The sequence below is a fragment of the Moschus berezovskii genome, chromosome 17, assembly GCF_049115385.1.
Source record: "Moschus berezovskii isolate FMDL1 chromosome 17, NW_MosBer_1.0, whole genome shotgun sequence".
Classification (NCBI taxonomy): Eukaryota; Metazoa; Chordata; class Mammalia; order Artiodactyla; family Moschidae; genus Moschus; species Moschus berezovskii.
This window is the reverse complement of record NC_142476.1, coordinates 28178088-28199189: the sequence shown is the minus strand read 5'-3', so window position 1 is coordinate 28199189 and position 21102 is coordinate 28178088. Positions and strand designations below refer to the sequence as shown.

The window sequence follows — 21102 nt, the reverse complement described above, 5'->3', positions numbered from 1 at the left end:
TACAGGTTAGTAAGTCCTAAATGGCTTTGCATGCATACTGGGATTCAGAAAATAAGTGGATGGCAGATAGTGAGAACCAGGTTAACTGCTGTAGTGAGAGGCTATATAGGTAAGTATGAGGGAAGACTTGAATAAACCCTGTGGTATTGGATTAGAATTGTAGACATCTGTAAGAACTCGTGTTTTAGTAGAAGTAAATAAATGCAGAAAAGTCTGGATCCACAAATTTGTATACATGTATTTCCTAGCTTTGTCTGCTGAATACGCCTAGAAGTAATGACATTCTAGTATGATACCCAGATCTTGATACCATTCTCCAATTAAAGGAACCAGATGTCCTTAAAGAAAACTGCCTCTGAGGCAAGGAATACACAACATGAGCCTGAAACATCTTGTAGTACCAGAAAGTAAGGAAGTGCCTAAAAACAGTGAAAGAGTCAGAGGGACATAGGAGTCAACCTGTAAGCTCTCTGGTCAAAAATGGAATAGTTGGAACAGAAAAATAAAAAACAGTATTGGATTATAACCTGAATTGGAAGGACTGATGCTAAAGCTGAAACTCCAATACTTTGGCCACCTCATGCGACGAGCTGACTCACTGGAAAAGAGTCTGATGCTGGGAAGGATTGGGGGCAGGAGGAGAAGGGGACGACAGAGAATGAGATGGCTGGATGGCATCACCGACTTGATGGACATGAGTTTGCGTGAACTCTGGGATTTGGTGATGGACAGGGAGGCCTGGCATACTGTGATTCATGGGGTCGCAAGGAGTCGGACACGACTGAGCAACTGAACTGAACTGAAGTATAAAAATAGGTATCCATGGGGTCACAAAGATTCAGGCACGACTGAGCAACTGAACTGATTATGCAGTGGTTGAATAAATACATGGATAATAAAGACACAGCTTTCATATGAAGAATTACAGAAAAAATTAGGTAGATACTCTGTTACTCAAAAAAGTGATCCTTTAACTCTTTATATCTTCAGTGTGCTCTGCTTAATGACTTGCTTCCAAAGAGTAACGTAGGGAAATGGGGAAACAAGTAACTTGGCAAACACTGCCTCAGCATGATCAAGTTACTATCACCAGTGATGAGTCATGTTGATGTACCTTTGATATAATGTGATGAGAATGGTATTTGGGGATTCTTTCTTTGGTGTAGTGGGGAAGTGGTTAGAGTATGAGACATTTCCGAAACACTTCTGGAACGCTTCAAAGAACCTCAGGAGCATAACTGATCAGTAGATGTTCCAGCCTTTGCACTGAGGTCCTTCTTTAGTAACTGAAAGGAACCCATTTTATAAGGATGGACTATGCTTTGTTATGAACTTCTGTCCACGTGTAACACACCTCGGGAGTATACAACCTAGAGCGCAGCATGCAGTCCGTGAATGTTGGTGGATGCCCTGCCTGGCTTTATGGGAACATGTGTGCATAAGAGATACCTCACCCTCCTTCAAGGTTGAAGAAATGGGAACACTGAGTTTGGTTGGGGAAACAGGTTATTGCCCCTGAAATTCCCTGGCAGTTGTGAAGAATCAGATTGAAGGGCATGAAAGTACTTTTGAATTGTGAATTAGAGGATGAGTTTTAAAGACTGCTCATTCTGAAAGTTGCTATTACTTACCTGGCTGTGTTGTCTTGGCAGAATACTTTTTGGAAGATTGTATTCAGATGACCCACTTTGTTCCCCCACCAAAGGACAAGAAGAAGAAGGATAAGGATGATGATGGTGGTGAGGATGATGATGTAAGTGAGTTTAATGAATTTTCATTATGAGCAAAATGTTACTACAGAGAATGATTTCAGTAAAAAGATGGAGCAAGTTAGCATTACAAAAAACCTCTAAAACTTGACTATAATGTCCATCTTTGGGTTTGCTGATGTATTTTACTCCAAAAAACTCCACATTCAATGAAAAGGTTTTTTCATATGAGTTTTATCTCTGGCATAGTTTAAAAAAGGAAAGAGGAGGATATTTAGTAACTATTTTGTTGACTTTGCTGCTCTGTTTTCCATCAGCCATAGCACCTGGAAAACTGATTGGCACAATCTTGTACCCCATCCCAGATGTACTGAGTCAAAATCCACACTTTTAAGAAGATCTCCAGGAGATCCATATGTACAGTGAAGTTTTAAGAAGCAGCAGTTGTAGTCCTTGGTTACACAGACTGTATGGTGATGGCATCAGCACTTGGAGAGAGTATTAAAGTGGGATAATGAGGGATTTCCTAAGAACAAACAGGAAAGAAAAGTTGACACTTACTTCATAGTGCTTAAGAGTTGGACTTAGTGATATTTTAAAATGCATCTTGAGTCTGGAAATGTGAGCAGAATGAAGACTACAAGGCAGCCAGCAATGTAGAATATAATAAACATAATCTCAGACTTTTTTTTTTAAGGATTGGTAGTTTTAATCAGACGAGTTGAAGATATAAATGAATTCTATTATGAATTACGTCTCAAATCTTCTGATGAAGCAGAAAATTTATGGGGGTGGTGGGAATCATAACAAGTTTGTTTCTCGTTACTGAAGGTTTGGGTCATCTTTATTTCTCAGGCACACTTTTTGGAAAATACCAACCATAGTATTTCAGATGAAGGTGATCCAATATCCTGTCTGCAGGACTCATTTTAGAATTAACTTAATATTTAGGGTGAGATGAGTCTGGAAATTGCACAGAGAAGCATTATGTATATATAAAGTAATTATACAGTAATTGATACAAAGAGAGGATCATAGAAGCAGATCATTAATCGGTAAGGAAAATATTTTTGAAAAAGTTTATAGTCAAAAGAGAGAAACTTGATAGAAGGAGCCATTAGTAGTTTCAGTCAAATGAAGAGTGTGTTTTGAATTTTAGTCATGTCCCGTGAGACATGCTGGTCAGTGGAAAAATGCAATAAGCCAGTATGCAGTGGTTTTACATTTTTAAAAATTAAATTTCTTCTATATGCTAAATACAACTAAACAGCTAGAGATAATAAGGATATTTAGGTGTCATTTGAACATTGAGAACACATCTGGTTGTGAGCTGTGGTGATTGAGACAGTACAAAATATGTTTCCCTATTTTTTGCAGGCAAATTGCAACCTAATCTGTGGTGATGAATATGGTGCAGAAACAAGGATAAGCATGGCTCAACTGAATGAAAAGGAAACTCCATTTGAACTCATTGAAGCTCTACTTCTGTACATTGAGACCCTTAATGTTCCTGGAGCGGTGTTGGTCTTTCTGCCTGGCTGGAATTTGATTTATACTATGCAGAAGCATTTGGAAATGAATCCACATTTTGGTATGAGTCTTTATTGAATTTTCAACTACTTGAGAGTGGAAAATGAATGATTTTGCTTTCTCCCTAGCCAGTATGTGAAAACAAAGTTTAATGTATCATTTTTGATTAAAAAGTACATAATGTAGGCAGTTTTAAACTAGGCTCCTTTTTAAGACCTGTACTTTTCCATATTGTTACAGGAAGCCACCGGTATCAGATTCTACCTCTGCATTCTCAGATTCCGCGAGAGGAACAGCGCAAAGTATTTGATCCAGTACCAAGTGGAGTAACCAAGGTAACAGGAATTACAGGGTTGCAAGTGCCTTAGATATTAAATGGGACAGACCTTCAAAGAGCTATCCAAAAAAGTTGTAAATGATCTAAATTGATGAAGAAAAACACAGGTCTTTTCTTCATGAATTTAGTGGTTTTTCCAGTTATCCAGTCATTGAGTGATTTTAAAAAAAAAAAAATCTGTAATTCTATTGTCACTTACTACATATGCAGATCATTCTTTTTGAGTACATGATAAAATATTTTCCTAAGTGTAATTTTTTAAATACCATTTCTTCACAGATTATTTTGTCTACAAATATTGCTGAGACAAGCATTACCATAAATGATGTTGTTTATGTCATTGACTCCTGCAAGTAAGTTCACAGGGAACCCATTGCCTGGGATATAAGAAATCTTTATAAAGTTCTATGTAGTGTCTGAAGTCAGTTAACAGAATCAGAACACTTGATTTTTAAAACTCTTCTCTTAGTATCAGAATTACTGTGCTGTGTCTGCATGTACTGAGTTACAGGCTACTGAGTGATCCTTGGTGTTGATCATCATACCAGTTATGGTAGAAAAAAGTGACAGCTTAACTTTAGCTTCTGGCTGCTTCTCACTATTTTTATCTGCTGGTGTTTTTCTCATATGCCACTGGATGTTTCCATTGACCACTACAGTACAATAGTGAGCTGTTTGGTGTGTAAAGATATCCAGTATTTAGGTTGTGACAAATGTCCTGCTTGTAGGATACTCAGAATTAAGACTTCGTATTTGTATGAGATGGCCTTGGAAACAACCAGGGAAACACTGTGTTATAGGTAAAGTAATACACAGAGAGGACAGAAACGTCAAAGCTTAGTTCTGTCTAGCCAGCTTGTGCTGCTTGTCTTCTCTGTGTAATCCTTAAGCCTGTCCTGGAAGTTGAAAAAGATTTGCCAGTGCCCATGTCAGGCCAACCTCAGTGATTTAGTGACAGCTGCCTGTGTGTGACATTGACAAATTCTGAGTTTGCTACAGGGCTCCAAAAGTACCTTGCTGACAACACTTGGTGAGGTCATTAGACGTGCTGCATGTTCCGGTTTAGCACATAGTCTTTAGATCATAGGTTGCCTAACAGTTATACTAAACTTTGGAATAGAATTGGCTTGAATAATTAGTTAACTATATGTGCCAGATCCTGTTTAAATGTTCTATGTTCATTAATTCACAGTGTTTATAAATAAAAGCACTGTGAGGTGGGTGCTAGTATTACACACATGTTCAGATGAGGAAAGTGAGCCACAGAAAGATGAGTAGCTTGGCCAAGATCATCCAGCTGGCGAGTGGCGTGTGTGTATTGTATCACCTCATAGTAGGCTGGCAGCGTAGAGAGCGCAGAGTCAAATTCCTGGTGCTGCTCACAGACAGACAGTGCAGGTAGGCCTAACTATCTGGAAAGCACCTGCCACTAGTGGAAATATAATAGACATGTATTGATGGTAATGTGAGTTTTAGAATTAACCGCCCATTCCTATTTAGGCAAAAAGTGAAGCTGTTCACTGCTCACAACAATATGACCAATTATGCTACAGTGTGGGCATCTAAAACAAACCTTGAGCAGCGGAAAGGACGAGCTGGCCGTGTTCGCCCTGGATTCTGCTTTCACCTCTGTAGCCGAGCTCGTTTTGAGAGGTAAGACCAATTCTTGGGTGAAGAAGGAAGATTTTCTTTCAGCCCTTTTTACACACACAGCCCCTCCCCACACCTCTGCCCTGACATAACTTAATGAACTCAGTACATGGTACTTTCAGTTAAGTTCATTGCAGGAAACTTAGCTTAGATGAAAGATTATGGTGAGAATGAGATGAAATTAGAAGTTATCAGCGGTGGCATGTTTGATACTGGTGTACTATTTATTGAAGTGTGACGTGTTTTCCCCACCAATAAAAAGGGTATATGTGCGTTATTCTGGCACCACACAGGGAGTTCTGATACTTATGAAATGATTAGCTTTCTGAAAAAATGTGTTAAAATAGTAACACTTTTGTGTTTATAGACTCCGCGACTACCCAGCACATCACCTCTGTCATATGATCTGCCTCATGTGTGTGAGAGACAGGGGGCATTGTTCACCTGAGGAGCTTAACAGACTTCTCCATTGCTGAAATCCAAGTCTGTCAATGCCTTATCCATTTCCATTTATACCACATAGCCTTTTGGGGAATGTTACTGGATGAGACCAGTTGCTGTAACATACTTCTCTGGGGGCATGAGTACACCATCTTCTCAGTTTGTTGGCTCTCCAAATAAAGTCGTTATTCCCTGTGTGCCTCCCTGCACCCCCCCAATTTTTTTAAATAAAAAAAAGATACTGTCCCTGAATTACAGACTTAAGATATCTCTTTAGTTGTATGTTTTCTGGAAATCAGTATTGTGTACATTAGCTTTAACAAGTTGATAATAAAGGTAACTTTAGGAGGGGTGTGTATTTACCACAATGAAGAATTGTGGGCTAGACTAATTTAGGTCTAGATATATATAGCTCACTGATTAAAAATCAGAGCTTTGATTTGCTTTTATACTATTAGCATGGTTCCTTAGTAATTGTAAATGTATATTTATTTAAGCATCAGAAATTAATGCAGACAACTGGCTGCAACACGATATGTAGTTCTTTTTAAAGGTTGGATTCTCCCTTGAACTGAAGAAACATCTTAGAGTAAAATCAGCCCCTAGCTAGTAACAGCATGAATAGATCTGAGATTTTTGTTCTTTTTTTCCTGTTAGATAAGTGTAGGTATGCTGTACACGTTTATGTAAACCTGATCTAAGCTGATCTAAGTGTTGCCAGCAATGTTGGCATTCACCTCCAAATGGTCCCTCTGAATCTTCATTACAAATAGTTCATATAGAATAAGCCTGAATTAGAAATGTAGGGACCTGCATTTTAATATTATTTGTACCTAATGTATCACATAACCTTAAACATTTGTACTCTTTAGGCCTTTATTTCCCCATTCTACAAAATGAGATTAAGTTACTTAACCTTTTTGTGTCTCTCCTCGGTGGGGAAAAAAGGTAGTATAATGCTAACTCCATAGGATTTGTTTGAGAATTAAGTATGTCAGTAACAGAAAGTATTGAGAACAGTGATTTGCACACAGTAAACTCTCAGTAAATACTATTATTGTTGTTGTTAATTTATTTTTAGTAGTTTTTATTAATAAAATTTTAAAAGGTTAGTCTTGTCCAAGAGAATCTTTGTAGTAAATATAAGTGTTCTTTGGTAATTGTGGAAGGATGAGGGAAGGGCCTGATTAGCTCTCTGCAAAGTTTTTGTTAATTAAACGTGTGTGTACACAAAAGAAGATGGTTATTTTATGCTTATTTTCTCTTAGACTCGAAACTCACATGACACCAGAGATGTTCCGAACACCATTGCATGAAATTGCTTTGAGCATAAAACTTCTGCGTCTGGGAGGAATTGGCCAGTTTTTGGCCAAGGCAATTGAACCTCCGCCTTTGGATGCTGTGATTGAAGCAGAGCACACACTTAGAGGTACCCACAAATACAGATCTGCCTAACTCATGTGAATTATACCATCTGTCTTGTCCTGACAAATAACACTTCACAAAGAAGAGGATACAGTCCAGAGGACTGCAATAGTAAAACTTCCAATGTTGCTTAATGTACTTAGTATAATGAATATATAAAATGAGCAATATAAGGTGAGAAAGGGGTAATATGAGTCTAATTTGGGGATTTTAAAATGGAGAAAAGGCAGATGTTATTTCTTAACCAGTATTTAAGATCAGACAGTGAATTATTCATGATGCCCACAGCATTCTTATGTACACCTCTCAGAACCTCTATTTTTCTAATCACACTTAGAGAAGCAGTGTAGAGTGGAAAAAAATAAGAACATTGGAGCCAATTTGAATTTTTAATCTCATGCTCATCTGCTACGTGAACTTCAGAAATTTATTCTCCAGATTTCCTTTCTTTCTAAAAATTATTAACAGATGGTGTCAGACTTGTCATAGCATGTTTATGCACCTGTTACAGTTATTACTGTACGTACAGACTTCTCTTGGACTGTACTCAGCTTTACAGCCCACAGGGCCTAATTCTTGTTCTTTCTTCACGTTAATTTCGTTCTGTTTTTGAGTGAAGAAAATTGTTGATATGGGCATGATGCTGGCAGTTGGCTTGGCAAATAATGAATACTTCAGTCGGTATCTGAAACTTAGTCTGTAAGAAGGTTCCTCTGTGCCGGGGTTGAAGGCATTCGTTACTGTCTCTGCTCACCAAGGAACCTCTCCCCGCAGAGCTTGATGCATTGGATGCCAATGATGAGCTGACTCCTCTAGGACGGATCCTGGCGAAACTCCCCATTGAGCCTCGTTTTGGCAAGATGATGATAATGGGATGTATTTTCTAGTAAGTGCTTCGTTGTATTGCTTACAGCTAAATGGTAAAACAGTTTCAGAATTTTATCCCCCTCCCAGTAAAAATAGAGTGGGCCCAAATAGAAGAAAAAGCTAATCTTCCTCAGTGGAGAAGTGGCATACTTCAGATACTGAGGAAGGTGTGGAATGAGAAGAGACTGTTCCAGTAGATGGATACCTGGGCCTGACTCGATGAGGCTAAGAGCACAGATGTATCAGGAGAAGTGCAGTTCCGCTAGGAGGTTAAGCAGCTGTCCAGAAAGAGATTAAAAAACAGGTATATTTTGTTCACCAGTTTTGAAAATTAAGAGATTTAGTAAGATGAGGGAGAATGGGAAAGGAAAATATAATACTTGGTCAATTTATGGTGAATAAGCATCCATTAACATCAAAGCTCATTATGTTTTTTTCTTTTTGCACCTGGAGAGCAGCTGTAAAATCCTTCTTTAAATCAGTTTCAGTACTGAGAAAGCAGTGTGATAGCTAATGAGTGCCCTGGCCCACAGGTGACTATGCTGCCCAAGCTGCTGGGGCGAGAGTATCATTTAGACTGACTTTTCCTGTCTCTTTCAGTGTGGGAGATGCTATCTGTACCATCTCTGCTGCCACCTGCTTTCCAGAGCCTTTCATCAGTGAAGGAAAGCGACTGGGTTATATCCATCGGAATTTTGCTGGAAACAGATTTTCTGATCATGTGGCCCTTTTATCAGTATTCCAGGCTTGGGATGATGCTAGGTATGGGCTTGAAAGACAAAGATTTGTAAGATTTGAATGAACTGTCTCGTTTGTAATCTGTATCTAGTTCTTTAGGCTTTGAGCATAACTTCTTAACCTGTTTGTTTAGAATGGGTGGAGAAGAAGCAGAGATACGTTTTTGTGAGCACAAAAGACTCAATATGGCGACACTAAGAATGACCTGGGAAGCCAAAGTTCAGCTCAAAGAGATTCTGATTAATTCTGGATTTCCAGAAGGTAAGATTCTCATATCTAAAGTACCTTAATGTTATACATTCACATTGACAGAGTATATTTTAGCTTTAAACATGAGGCCTTTTGCTTTTTTTTTGTATTCCTAGTTATTTCTTAGTTTTTTGAACTCTGGTGATAATCAGTTTTTCACATTAATTGAATTTTTTTTAAGGATGCAAAAGGTTATAATGTACAAATTACAATTTTGTATAAAGACGATTAATAGATGTTTTGAGAATTGTGCTACTTTGGGAGGTTTTTTTTGTTTTATTGGATTATAGTTGATCTACAGTGTTCTGTACAGCAAAGTGAATCAGTTATACATCACTGTCTTTTTTAGATGGGTGTGTTTTTATTTCTAATCCATTTACTTTGTGAAAAACGCAGGCCTAACTTTTTGCACTTCTAGAATGAGCAGTTTGTTGAGTTAACCTCAGGTAGTGGTTTGTTAAATGATGTATTAATTTGCTGATCTGTTCGTTCTTAGATGTGAAGTAAACTCTGTTGTGTTAAATTTTAATTGGCTTTGAGTAAGTTTTAATGGACAGCTAATCATAGAGGACTTTGATATATGATATTGGAGTAGTAATCCACCTGTTCATTTCTTGTGTAAATTTGAACTTCTGCACTTCTCCAACTAGGTTGAGACAGTTGATTTTCTGAAACATTGAGAATTGGAACACATAACCAGAAACAGCTAGTTGAGAGACAGAAGGGCTACCTTCTGGGCCATATCTAAACAACTAAACATTTTTCTTCTGTTGTAAACTGGCTAAATTTGTGCTTTTTAAAATCAAAGGAAAATAGGACATTTTTGTGTGATAGACTCTTTACAACATTCCTGAGGTGCAGGTATGACCCCCTTTTACAGGTGAGGCAACCGGCCCAGTGGTTTAACTTGCTTGTCCACACTCATTCAGTTCGGAAGTCTATGAGACTAGTATACAGGCTTTTTGGAACAAAGTTTATCCACACTCTTAGCATCATACTTTCCATGTGATGGGCTGGGCATAAAGCATTGTTTGAGTGAAAACATCAGCGTTTTTCTAGCGTGTTCCCCTTGGTCATCATTTCATCTTCTGGAGAAGGAACAGCTTTTTAAGAGCAGCAGGTGGAACACTGGTCATACCAGTTTAGCTCTAATCTGAGAGGAGATGGTTAATCGGGGTTTTTTTTTTTTAAGTACTTTAAGCTTACATTGTGTCTACAAAAGAAAACAGACATTTTAATTTTTCTAAAATTGTGAAGACTCAGCAGAATTTCTCCTTGCATTAATCTGAGTGCAAGAATGCTAAGAACAGAGGCAGTTAGATGGGTTATTTGAAAAAGAGAATGAGGGAGGAGTTAATTCTTAAAATTGTCATTTAATTTTGGTAAATGCAATGTTAGAATTAGCTGGACACTTGATTTTTTTTTTTTTTTTTTTTAATCTTCCTTTTAACAGAGTGTTTACTGACACAAGTGTTCACTAACACTGGACCAGACAACAATCTGGATGTTGTTATCTCTCTCCTGGCCTTTGGTGTGTACCCCAATGTGTGTTACCATAAGGAAAAGAGGAAGATTCTCACCACTGAAGGGCGTAATGCACTTATCCACAAGTCATCTGTTAATTGTCCTTTTAGCAGCCAAGACATGAAATACCCATCTCCCTTCTTTGTATTTGGTGAAAAGGTAAGAGAGGTTTAGAAAACTTTTACATTTCAAATCCAGATTACTTTATTAATGTGTAGTGGGGACATGAGTTTTAGTTCATTATTATACGGTAGTTGATTGACAGTTGGAATGTCAACTTTTTCCTCTTGCCTCTTTATCTTCAGATTCGAACCCGGGCCATCTCTGCTAAAGGCATGACCTTAGTCACCCCCTTGCAACTGCTTCTCTTTGCCTCCAAGAAAGTTCAGTCTGACGGACAGCTTGTGCTTGTAGATGACTGGTATGGATTTTCAGATGTGAACTCACTTGAATTCTTAGAATTGAAATGTAGTAGAATCCAGCTGCTAATCTATTTGTGATGGCAAAATTTGATGTGTTTTATAACACTGTCTTTTCTTGGAGAGTAGTATATCTTAGGCTTATGGTTCGTAGTTGATAGTGAAGTCTTAAATTGAATACTTGTAGAAGCAGATGGATTAAATCAGGGTGCCCACCCTCTGGGCGCTGATGCCTGATGATCTGAGGTGGAGCTGATGTAGTAATAATAGAAATTCAATGCACTTGAATCATCCCAAACCATCCCCACCACCACCCCAGTCTGTGGAAAAAGTAGCTTCCACAAAAATCAATTCCTGGTGCCAAAAAGGTTGGGGACCTGCTCCGTTATTCATTGGAGTCCCATCCACTGCCATGAATACCACACTAAGGAGTTGGAAACTAATTGGAATTTGGATGCCTCTTTGTTTATGTACACTTCATATTGCTTAGAGACTAGTGGTGTCTGTGTAGTAAGCACTTGGCAGAATTGAACAGAACTTAATGGTTAGTAGGCTCAGTCATATTCATGAAAATTTACAGAACTCTGAGTCTCTTATTTCATTGTTTATTGGAGGCTGAAGTGATCTGTATTGCTAAGAGTACTTCACTTGGTAGAGTTCGTGGTTCACAACTCCTGCCAGTAGCTTGCAGTGAAATTTAAGTTGGTTTAGCTTATTGTTACTCTTCATACCTGTGTTTGCTAAATCTAGGGCTATTACATTTGTTGAAAGTGTTTTTACTTGGAAAAGAAGTTAAATTTATCCCTTCACTTGCCATCGGTGAAACTGGGAGATAATAGTCCTTTTCTGTGTGTACCGCCTCTCATTTTTAATCATTTCCCCTAATTTAGGATCAGACTGCAAATATCTCATGAAGCTGCTGCCTGTATCACTGCTCTTCGAGCAGCCATGGAGGCTCTGGTAGTTGAAGTAACCAAACAGCCTGGTATCATCAGCCAGTTGGATCCCGTTAACGAACGTATGCTGAACACAATCCGCCAGATCTCTCGGCCCTCAGCTGCTGGTATCAACCTTATGATTGGCACTACACGGTGGGTACCACAGTAACTTCTTTGAACTAAGCAGAAGAGACAGTAATCTTACTCTACGTTTAGTTTATGGAGGCCTTGTTATTTAAGGTAAAATTCTATACACATTCTAAGTGAAGTTTAGTTCTGGTTAACACATTCAGAGAAAAAAGTGTTAATGACATGTTACACCAGTGCATGCTAGAGATAGAGACCTTGGAAGTACATAAAGAGTCCAGGATAGGTCCCATGACGGGAAAAAAAGTGACAGACCCAGACAGTCCTCTTCCCACAGAACTGCTTTGCCATCTCTATAGGAAAAATGATGAGGGGTTAAATTGCTGCTGCTTCAAATGAAAAGAATCAGTTTAATCTTCAAAATGTTTATTTTCTTCAGTTTTTTTCACCTTTAAAAGTTTTCTTTGCCCACTGCTTTTGACTCTCAAAATTTTTGATAACTGTAGAAAAGGCAGAACAGTAGTACAGTGAACTCTGTTAACTTAGGTTTCAATGATTGTCAGCATTTGGTGATACTTGCCTTGGTATATATATTATACACATACTTTTGCTGAATCATTTGTGATTCAGTTGCAGGTGATTCAGACATATCAGTATGCTTCATTTATCTTTTAAGAACATAGCTACAAGTCACACCCCAAAAATGTGTTAAAATAACAGTATCTAATATACAGTCATTAAAATTTGTCATTCAAAAATAATTTTCAGTGTCCCCATCAAAAATCACTTAACTGCATTTGGTTTTAAAGTGTTAACTTACTATACAGAAATGGTGTCTGCTTTATGAATTCTGGCATTCCATTTTGGTTATAACTGAGTTAACTTTTCCTTTGAATTAATCAATCAAACATAGTACTTAGGGTATGGCACACTGTGCCAAGTGCTTTTCTGATATTAACTTGTTTTAATACTTAATCTACCTGTGATGTAGGTGGATCATTGTCCCTTTTAATATAATGAATAAACTAAGTGCAGTGAAGTTAAAACCCAAGATCATCCAGTTTGTGAATGGTAGAGCTGGATTCTCAGGCAGACAGGATGGCTCCTGAAACGGTGCTCTCATAACTGTTGTCTGCCCACAAGGTCAGTCGTACAGAATAATTGAGAAAGAATCTTCAGAAAGAAAGATGGAAAATAGGTGTCCCAGGCATGGTATAAATGCAGTACTCATAGATGTTTAGGAGACACAACTTTTGTCAGGAAAGGGTGGTGATCAGGAAGGCTTCACATATAAGCTGCTCAGTGAAGGACAAAAGGCCAGTGACTAAATATCTTGTGACTAGTTGAGAAGTACTCAGGATGCTTCGCTAGTGTGCTAAAGTGGTGGTTTTGTGCTTTTCCTAGGTATGGAGATGGTCCCCGTCCTCCCAAGATGGCTCGTTATGACAATGGAAGTGGATATAGAAGGGGAGGTTCTAGTTACAGCGGTGGAGGCTATGGCCTTGGAGGCTATGGCACTGGAGGCTACGGAGGTGGTGGAGGCTATGGTGGGAGAGGAGGCTACAGTGGCGGTGGCTATGGGGGTGGCTCCAACTCCTTTCGGGGAAGCTATATTGGAGGTGGTGGTGGTGGCGGCAGTGGTGGTGGTTTTAGAGGGCTTTCCCGAGGTGGCTTCAGAGGTATGTCAGGAGGAGACTTCAGAGGGGAGAGTGGAGGAGGATACCGGGGATCTGGAGGATTCCAGCGAGGAGGGGGCAGAGGGGGCTATGGGGGTGGTTACTTTGGACAAGGAAGAGGAGGTGGAGGCTATTAAAGTTTAGTTATGTCAGTGTCTATGCATAGACAGTTTAAAAAAAAAGCATGCTACCCATTTTCTCAAGTTATTTGCTGCCAGTAAGTAAACCCATTTCCCACCTGTTCTGTAGTTCATTGTAGCTTAAACTACTAGACGTTTAGTTATATTAGTGATTTTGTTTATATTATGTAAAATATCTATAATAAAAGTACCACAGTTTGTATTTTTTTTCTTTCCGGAGTTGAGAATTGTCTTTAAAATTAACTTGATATTTTCTTGACTTTAGTTTAATACAATAGAAAATAAAGTATTACATTGAATACTGGCTATGTATAGTTAATTGTTGATCTTACACATTAGAATAATTTTACAATGCCAGTTAATCACATTCATTAGTTTTAAATGTCAGAGGGAAAAACTACTTCATTTCATAACTATACCAATTGATGTCATTACCTACAGTAGTTAGAATAAATAGCCTTGGAATGCTGTTGTTATTCTTGCATTAAATACTGGCCAGTACCCAATTGATATGGATCTCTGTACCTGAATAAAACTTTTGACCTAGGACTGAGTATTTTTACTTTTTCCCAAGCTTTGTCTTTGAAAAATCCAAGACCAAGGTCAGCATTCTCTTTTTTCCTGGTTAGTTTTCAGCATTAATTTTAATTAAAATTTAAAAATTAATCCAAAAAACTAAGGTAAGTGAAGCTTCACCAGTGCATAATGTTTAGGTGTTTGACAAATAACTACATTAACATGTATTTCAAAGGATATTTGTTAAACTACGTTATTTTAGTGAAGACATTTATACTTTGTTTCCAGTGAATTTTCACATTTCTCATTTCAGTAGCACAGTATAGTATAGTAGAGATTACAAAGTTTTTCGATTAGAACGAGTTCATATCTTAATGCTGCTAACGTGAATGATCTTGAACAACTTATATTTTGTCTTAGTGGCATTTTCAAAATCCTTTTCTCATGGATTACTACCTTCAACAGTTAACTGCTGATTAGTCCAATTTATATATAGACTCAAATCTGTATCCCCAGCTGAGATTTTCTGTGCATCAGGCTTTTGTAAAAAACCGCTTACTGACCAATAGATTGCTGTCCAGAAACAAAACTTTCCAAACTGAAGAAAACCCCCTAATTCACTGCATCTTGTGTGTCTCTCAAAGAATGAATTAACAACTCCTTATACCTTGTGCTGCTGAGGAGTCCTTCTGTCCTTTGGCATTGCAGTAGAGCAAAGACAACCTCTACTCCTTACAAAAAAGGGGTTCTTAATTCACCCCTTTTCCTTGCACACCAGCACCACTTTTTCCATCTTGATTTGTGTAGTCATCACCTCCAAAATCCTAACATTTCCATCCCCAGCAACTATGTTGAAATACCCTTAACAATCCTGGATTTTAAACCTCATTTCTTTGCATAAGCAGAGACCCATTGGTAGCATTCCTTTAAAACAGTTAACATTATTACTTGCAACACACAGTACAGTGTGGGATACAGTGGTTACTAGGACCCAATGCCTGTACTCCAAAATTAGTAGGCCAACCCGGTATGTGCACGAAAGGGAAAGACAGCAAAAAAAATGGAAGCACTTTAGGTTCTGAATTAGAATCACTTCTAAATGTATACAAGCTATGTGTTGATTGGTCCTGGAGGAGAAAGCTTCTTAAATCCCATTTGAGGAATAGGATTTGTCATCCCTTGACAAGATGGGTGGTAAGCAGAATGGCTCCTCAAAGGTGTCCACATCCTAATTCCCAGAGCCTGTGAATATGTATCTTGCATGGCAAAATAGGCTTTACAGATGTAACTGAACTTAAAGACCTGGATATGGGGATATTACCCTGGGTTATCCAGGTTGGCTCGATCTAACCACGAGTTCTTGAATGTGAAAGGGAGTGGGCAGAAGAGTTGGGTCAGGGAGGTAGAAATTCAAAGCAGGAAAGGGACTTAGTCTGTTGCTGGCATTTTGGAGGAAGACATAACCCAATGCAGTTGGTAACTAGAAGCTGGGAGTAGCCCCAAGGTGACTACAGTTCTCAGTCCTACAACCACAACAGAATTCTGCCAGCAACTCAAGTGAACAAGGAAACAAATCCTCCCTGAGAGTATCCAGAAACACTGATTTTAAGCCCAGTGGGACCCATGCCAGACTGCAACATACAGAACTGTTTGATAATAAATCAGTGGTGCTCTAAGTGGGCAGGAGGAGAAGGGGACAACGGAGAATGAGGTGGCTGGATGGCATCACCGACTGGATGGACATGAGTCTGAGTGAACTCCGGGAGTTGGTGATGGACAGGGAGGTCTGGTGGGCTGTGATTCTTGGGGTCGCAAAGAGTCGGATATGGCTGAGCAACTGAACTGAACTGAATGTTATGATGGAGAGAAAAATGGAAGCATGGGAAGGCAAAGGAGGGAGAAAAATAACTCAAAGTTCTTAGAAAATCTTAACGCCTTGTGTATGCTTCAGTGAACTAAGAAGGGGGGGTAGGAGGAACTGTATTCTGAAGAAGGCCTGAGAAGTAATTGGTTGGAAACGAATGGAAGCAACCAAAAGGAGGCAGGTGACCAATGATAGAGAAGTTTGTTCATGCAAGGCTGTTGCTTTCTGTTCACTCAAAAGGGTCTATCTGTCCATCACTTAACTCTTTGCAAGAAGCAAGGAGATAGAATTGGAAAGGAAAATCCCCACTTTGACAGCTTATTAAATTCATTATAAAGAGGCTTTTTCTTAAGGCCTCCTCCCTAAATTATGTCATTTGGCAAAGACAAACGTGTTTTAAAAAAAGCTATTCAGTGAAATACCGAGGAGCAATGTTTATTAAATTCTCTCAGCCTTAACAGATTATAGCAACCCAGGATCACTTTTACTAAATTCCAGATAAAGTCAATTTGCAGAAGGAAAGATGAAGGGCTGAAGCCTGTGCTTATTTCCTTTTATAACCTGAACTCAATATAAATTGTGCTTTGTGAAAAAGACCAGTTTCTTGTAGAGCACGCGTCGCAATCCAATTTAAAGGTTATATTTTCTAGCTTAATTTGCACTTAGATATAGCCATGTGATTAGATTCTGACTGGAGGGGGCATAAAAGTTGAAATAATGTGTATGACTTAAGAGAGGTCTTATCCCTTCTGCTTGGCTTGAGCAACAGTTGTGGTGATTTTGGATGAAAACCATACAAACGGAAGACAGAAGAAATTTGAAGCACTTTGAATTTCTATTACTCTACACCTAATACTGAGTACCCATGTGGAACATCTGCTAGTTCTGTAACCGAATACCTCTGGATTTCTTGAATATTAAGTAACACTACCTTTGGATTTCTGCTTCATTGACTATGCCAAAGCCTTTGACTGTGTGGATCACAAACTGTGGAACATTCTGAAAGAGATGGAAATATCAGACCACCTGACCTGCCTCTTGAGAAACCTGTCTGCAGGTCAGGAAGCAACAGAACTGTACATGGAACAACAGACTGGTTCCAAATAGGAAAAGGAGTACGTCAAGGCTGTATATTGTCACCTTGCTTATTTAACCTATATGCAGAGTACATCATGAGGAATGCTGGGCTGGAAGAAGCACAAGCTGGAATCAAGATTGCCAGGAGAAATATCAATAATCTCAGATATGCTGATGATACTACCCTTATGGCAGAAAGTGAAGAGGAACTCAAAAGCCTCTTGATGAAAGTGAAAGAGGAGAGTGAAAAGGTTGGCTTGAAGCTCAACATTCAGAAAACAAAGATCATGGCATCTGGTCCCATCACTTCATGGGAAATAGATGGAAAAACAATGGAAACAGTGTCAGACTTTATTTTTTGGGGCTCCAAAATCACTGCAGATGCTGATTGTAGCCAGGAAATTAAAAGACGCTTACTCCTTGGAAGGAAAGTTATGACCAGCCTAGATAGCATATTGAAAAGCAGAGACCTTACTTTGCCAACAAAGGTCCGTCTAGTCAAGGCTATGGTTTTTCCCGTGGTCATGTATGGATGTGAGAGTTGGACTGTGAAGAAAGCTGATCGCCGAAGAATTGATGCTTTTGAACTGTGGTGCTGGAGAAGACTCTTGAGAGTTCTTTGTACTGCCAGGAGATCCAACCAGTCCATTCTAAGGAAGCTCGATCCTGGGTGTTCACTGGAAGGACTGATGCTAAAGCTGAAAGTGCAGTACTTTGGCCACCTCATGCGACGAGTTGACTCACTGGAAAAGACTCTGATGCTGGGAAAGGTTGGGGGCGGGAGGAGAAGGGGACGACGGAGAATGAGATGGCTGGATGGCATCACCGACTCTGTGGACATGAGTTTGAGTGAACTCCAGGAGTTGGTGATGGACAGGGAGGCCTGGCGTGCTGTGATTCATGGGGTCGCGGAGAGTCGGACACGACTGAGCGACTGAACTGAACTGACCTCTGGATTTCTTGAATAAAAGGGAGAAATACATTTTGTTTTTTGTCTTATTTTGGCTTTTTGTGTTTCCTATGCTGCTACTGCTAAGTCACTTCAGTCGTGTCCAACTCTGTGTGACCCCATAGATGGCAGCCCACCAGGCTCCCCGTCCCTGGGAATTCTCTATGCAAGAACACTGGAGTGGGTTGCCATTTCCTTCTCCAATGCATGAAAGTGAAAGTGAAGTCGATCAGTCGTGTCCGAGCAATCCCATGGACTGCAGCCTACCAGGCTCCTCCGTCCATGGGATTTTCCAGGTAAGAGTACTGTTTCCTATAGTTAATCCCATATAACTGTTATCTTACCTTGTTCCAGTTACCTGCACAGATATGTAGAAACGAATCAGGAATTGACCATAAATTGGCCATAAACTATGTAAAAAACCTTAAAACTACCATTTCTGTGGGGTATGAGATTTATTAAATATCTGAAATATAAAACTTTAAATCCAGATGCTTCAACTTGTTACTATTCTGATATCCCCCTTTAAGTTTGCTTCTATTTTATTATTATTCATTTCCAAATTCAGATTTTGCATTACTTTGGAGAGCATATTATCATCTCTTTTATCTCCTGAAGCAGCCCCTTTGTTGAGGGCTTCTTCTGCTACAATAAAAAACTGTTCAGTTGGTTGAAGAATGCTTACTCCATAACCATTGTTGTTGTAAATATGATTATTAGTCATCTTCAATTTGGGTGCTGGAAGAACCTGTTAAATTATTCAAGGAAATTAGGTTTTTAGTAATTTCTATAAAAATATGAACTAATGAACATTTCATAAACTCTAGAACTTAATTCTTGAGCTCACACATTTCCTTAAAACAACTGAATCTCAGTTTTGTACAAGTGTTATTTTCTGTCAATGTATGGCAAAACCAACCAATATAATATTGTAAAAAAAAAAAAATCTTAGTTTTTAAATAAATAAATTCTAAAAAAAAAAACAAGTTTTATTTTCCTCACACTGGATTAATGTAATATTAACTACAAAAATGTTTGAGGAAATAGTATATGAAGTTTTCAAGTTTATCGTTAACTATAAGTTGTGAGAGGGACCTAGAAAGGTAGAATTTACGTAAGTAGAGAAGAATGGGAAAGCATTTTACTTACAAATTATTGCTAATTTTGTTTTAATTGGTTAGCTTAAATTATTTTACTACTTAAATATTTCTTAATATATTTATCCTCTTTATTTGCTTTACTTAACCAAATGTATTAATACTACAAGTCTGGCTCAATGAAAAAAAAATCTAAAAAGAACTCACCCCTTTCTCATATTCAAAGTTATTTACTAAGAATTTAAGTTGAAACTATTATAAGACTAAATTTGTTTTCCTGTCAACTATTACCTAAACAGTATTTTAATTGCTTATACTAAACAGACTAAAATTTAAGGCTGAAGCTAATATTTTGGTATCTTTCTAATATTTATAATTCTTAGGTTAAAAAATATAAGAATACCTTCATATTAACTCCACCTAAGGTGCTTTTTGAACTGTCACAGGTTCTGAGGTTATTACAGTGATGAATTTCATTTCTTTCCAGAATGGCTACACTCCCAGGATACAGTTCAACACCAGCACCCTGTAAATTAAAAGCAAATAAAACAATCTACAAAATACATGTACACCTCTAAAATTTTCTTTAGATTTGAAAAGTATAGTTCTATGTTAGTCTAAACATATTAAGTTACATGAAAATACAATAGTACAATTTATTGTGGAAATAATGTTTAAAACATTGAAAACAAACTGTGTCAAAGAATCATTAGACCTATAGGAAGGCCGAAGTTGTATAGACCATTACATTGCTCTCCACCCACCCGAATTATGTCTTAGAAGGGAAGATCTCTTACAGCAATTATTCTCAGTAGTTATAAAAATTAATGTATATGTACTTAAAATCCTTCATAAAGCTGCTAAAATCTGTTAACCTGACTTATAATCTGTTTAGAACCACTGATTCCTAGATTTTTTTAAAAAGCACACATCAACAAAACTAATTTCTTACTTTGGCAGTTCACTTTCTTAAGTATACTAAGTGTATAAAATGATGTGCTTGTACTTGTTCTCGTTTAATTTCCTTTTATCAGTTTCCAAGCTTAATTATAATTCCATTCAAAGATAAACCTTCTGTTTACATATTAAGATCACTCAAAGTTATATACAGCCAAATAAAGCCATAAATTTTATAAAATAAAATACCTGGGCACCAGTTATTTCACTGTCTGTAATAGTCAAAGCAGCCCCTGTAAGAACACATACTCCTGTTCCTTCACATTTTAATACACAGTTTTCTAGAGTCATGTGACCAGACTCTACCACTACAATACCATCAACTGTCCCTTGTTGTATCAAAGATAGATGCATTAGTTTCACTTTATCAGCTTTGGACACCACAAAACTGTCATGAGAAGGTTCAGAAGTAATCATAATTTCCTCTCTCTTTCCAATTCCTGATTTATAGGGACAAAAATACATAATTAAATGAGTACTTCCAAAGCTTAAAGCCTGTTAGTCATTCAGTAACACTTGCTATTACAAGTAACATTTGTAATTATTCAGTCAACTATTTAGACAGAACTGTAATGTCTTGTTTTGCTGCCATGATGGAAGAATCTGGGTTTATAATCAACCTAAATGTACCTATGGTGCTCAACATACTCATTCCACTACATATTTCCCTATATTACATAGTGAGCAGTAATCTACAAAATGTGTAAGATACAAAAAGCATCTTACCATAACCTGGTTTCAAAACCATAATAAAAAAGACTGGCAGAGACTCTTGAAATAGGTTATAAGATTATTGTAATCGTATCTATAATTTTGCTCTAGTAGTCGTCGCAATCATTTAACATCTATCCAAAAATGAGGGGGTGCATATTGAAGACAACAAATTTTTAAAATTAACAAATATCCTTATTT

At 38.0% G+C, this 21102-nt stretch overlaps 2 protein-coding genes across 3 annotated transcripts in view; one reads left to right on the top strand and one right to left on the bottom strand.

The window, feature by feature from the left end:
• The window catches only part of DHX9 (DExH-box helicase 9), a 42509-nt gene extending 28230 nt beyond the window's left edge, over nt 1-14279 (top strand). For both annotated transcript variants that reach the window (XM_055419129.2, XM_055419130.2), the window contains 13 exons: nt 1653-1753; nt 3087-3300; nt 3480-3574; nt 3856-3929; nt 5077-5229; nt 6936-7096; nt 7867-7978; nt 8560-8721; nt 8831-8958; nt 10400-10629; nt 10776-10891; nt 11780-11980; nt 13319-14279. In XM_055419129.2, coding sequence (XP_055275104.1) covers nt 1653-1753; nt 3087-3300; nt 3480-3574; nt 3856-3929; nt 5077-5229; nt 6936-7096; nt 7867-7978; nt 8560-8721; nt 8831-8958; nt 10400-10629; nt 10776-10891; nt 11780-11980; nt 13319-13727 — 2156 coding nt within the window. In that variant the 3' untranslated portion in view covers nt 13728-14279. The remainder of the gene's footprint in view (nt 1-1652; nt 1754-3086; nt 3301-3479; nt 3575-3855; nt 3930-5076; nt 5230-6935; nt 7097-7866; nt 7979-8559; nt 8722-8830; nt 8959-10399; nt 10630-10775; nt 10892-11779; nt 11981-13318) is intronic.
• Nucleotides 14280-18374: 4095 nt separating this feature from the next.
• SHCBP1L (SHC binding and spindle associated 1 like) overlaps nt 18375-21102 on the bottom strand; it is a 40981-nt gene continuing 38253 nt past the window's right edge. Inside the window, exons 8-10 of the mRNA XM_055418722.2 lie at nt 20380-20630; nt 19637-19759; nt 18375-18884 (exon numbers count right to left, since the gene is read on the bottom strand). Of these exons, the coding sequence (XP_055274697.2) occupies nt 18633-18884; nt 19637-19759; nt 20380-20630 (626 nt within the window). The 3' untranslated portion in view covers nt 18375-18632. The remainder of the gene's footprint in view (nt 18885-19636; nt 19760-20379; nt 20631-21102) is intronic.